The sequence below is a fragment of the Austrofundulus limnaeus genome, unplaced genomic scaffold (genome assembly GCF_001266775.1).
Source record: "Austrofundulus limnaeus strain Quisiro unplaced genomic scaffold, Austrofundulus_limnaeus-1.0 Scaffold123, whole genome shotgun sequence".
Classification (NCBI taxonomy): Eukaryota; Metazoa; Chordata; class Actinopteri; order Cyprinodontiformes; family Rivulidae; genus Austrofundulus; species Austrofundulus limnaeus.
Genome location: NW_013952525.1, coordinates 1,456,367 through 1,458,859, shown reverse-complemented (window position 1 = coordinate 1,458,859; position 2,493 = coordinate 1,456,367). Strand labels below are relative to the sequence as shown.

At 44.3% G+C, this 2,493-nt stretch overlaps 1 protein-coding gene across 1 annotated transcript in view; it reads right to left on the bottom strand.

Annotated features, from left to right (window-relative positions):
• The window catches only part of ptk7b (protein tyrosine kinase 7b), a gene marked incomplete at its 5' end in the record, with an annotated part of 96,466 nt that overhangs the window by 10,051 nt on the left and 83,922 nt on the right, over positions 1–2,493 (bottom strand). Inside the window, 3 exon segments of the mRNA XM_014015146.1 lie at positions 733–852; positions 1,350–1,485; positions 1,564–1,700. Of these exon segments, the coding sequence (XP_013870600.1) occupies positions 733–852; positions 1,350–1,485; positions 1,564–1,700 (393 nt within the window).

The following is a 2,493-nucleotide window of genomic DNA, read 5'->3' as shown; positions in this document are numbered from 1 at the left end:
TCCATCCATCCATCCATCCATCCACCATCAATCCATCCATCCATCCATCCATCCACCATCAATCCATCCATCCATCCATCCATCCATCATTCCATCCAACTCTACATCCATCCATCCATCCATCCACCATCACTCCATCCATCCATCCATCCATCCATCCACCATCCATCCATCCATCCATCCACCATCCATCCATCCATCCGTCCACCATCCACCATCAATCATCCATCCATCCATCTCTCCATCCATCCATCCATCCATCCATCCATCCACCATCACTCCATCCATCCATCCAACTCTCCATCCATCCATCCAACTCTACATCCATCCATCCATCCATCCATCCAACTCTACATCCATCCATCCATTCATCCACCATCACTCCATCCATCCATCCATCCATCCATCCACCATCACTCCATCCATCCACCATCCATCCATCCATCCATCCGTCCATCCGTCCACCATCAATCATCCATCCGTCCACCATCAATCATCCATCCATCTCTCCATCCATCCATCATCCATCCATCCATCCATCCATCCATCCATCCATCCATCCATCAGCAATAGATGAGGATGACCCTCAGCTACCACCACACTAAACTTCAGTTAAACATGTGTAAAACCTGTCAAAGTGTAACCGTGTGGTTGTAAAGCGGTGTGTGAGTCTTTCTTGCTCTGATCTCCAGGAACTAAAGGGTTAAAGGTCAAACCGCTCAGTGAGCCTACCTGCTTTGGTCCAGCGGATTGTGGGGCTCTCTCTGCCTTTAGCGGAGCACTGGATGGTGATCTCCTTATCCAGCTCCAGGCACTGAGAAGGCTGGGGGGTCGGGGTGAACTTCAGCTTCTCTGAAACACACACACACACACAAACACACACATTAGACACACGATTAACACAAACAGGGCACACACACACACACACACGATTAACACAAACAGGGGGGGTGGGGGTGCAAGTCAAAGCCTCTTTTGTGCAACTGGCCCTACAGATGGAATGACACTAAGCTGCTCCGGACCGTGTTCACGCGGCGGCGACACGAGTCCAGCGATCTGATGAGGACTGAGCTCTGGTCAGATAAACACACAACAACACGACGTGTAGGAGCCACGGCAGCTGGAGGGAACCCGTCACAGAGGAGTGTGGGCTGAACCAGGTCTGCTGTGCTACACCTGGGTGGGTGTCCCGCAGGAAGCCCACATAAACAAAACAAGACCCCTGTTTCAGGAAGCACTCAGACCTCCAGACGTGACTGTGTCAGTTTCCTCGCAGTATCTGTCGGTCTTTAAATAGAAGCTGAGTACAGSAAGGAAGTGATCGGCACACTGATCCCCCCGCAGCTCACCCAGCACGACGACTCTGGCGGTGCCGGACAGCCGACCGCCCACCGTCTTGGTTTCGCAGCTGTACATGTGAGAGTCGTACACCTCCACGTTGTTGATCCTCAGGGTGCCGTTGGGGAACGTCTTGAAACGAGAGTCCTGCAGGAGAGAAACGAAGACGATGATGTCATCAGAAGAAGCGTCGACAGCGAGGAAGAGTAAGAGAGCAGATCAAACCTCAGGCGAGATCATCATGTTGTTGCGGTACCACACGACTTCAGGCTGGGGGTTGGCCTGAGCGTTACAGTGAAGGTAACCTGGTTTGCCCTCTTCTAGGTTGCTGTCCTGAGGTTTTATCACCCACACCGGGGCAGCTGGGGACACAGGTGAAAAACACAGGTAAGGTGCCAAGGATGGACAAGTCAGATTACAGGGTARCTGTAGGATTAAGACCTTTTAATGCCACATTGAAAGAAAAAAAATGCTTTCAGGAAATGCATTGCGTAGAGGGAAAACTGTAATCCCTCCTTCCTGCCAAGATTTAAGATCTTTGATAAATGCAATAAAGATCTACTTAAACATTTTTTAACAAATTTCAGATTTTTTAGATCTTGATTTTAGATACATGAATTTAAGACTTTAAGACTTAAGGTCCTAATTTTACATGCATGAATTTAAGACTTTTTAAGTTCGTAATTTTAGATACATAAATTTAAGACTTAAGGTCTTAATTTCAGATGCATGAATTTAAGACTTTTTGAGACTTAAGGTCTTCATTTTAGATGCATAAATTAAAGACTTAAGACAGTCCTAATTTTACATGCATTAATTTAAGACTTTTTAAGACTTAAGGTCTTAATTTTACATGTATTAATTTAAGACTTTTTAAGACTTAAAGTCCTAATTTTACATGCATTAATTTAAGACTTTTTAAGACTTAACGTCCTAATTTTACATGCATGAATTTAAGACTTTTTAAGACTTAAGTTCTTAATTTTACATGTATTAATTTAAGACTTTTTAAGACTTAAAGTCCTAATTTTACATGCATTAATTTAAGACTCTTTAAGACTTAACGTCCTAATTTCACATGCATTAATTTAAGACTTTTTAAGACTTAAGTTCTTAATTTTACATGTATTAATTTAAGACTTTTTAAGACTTAAG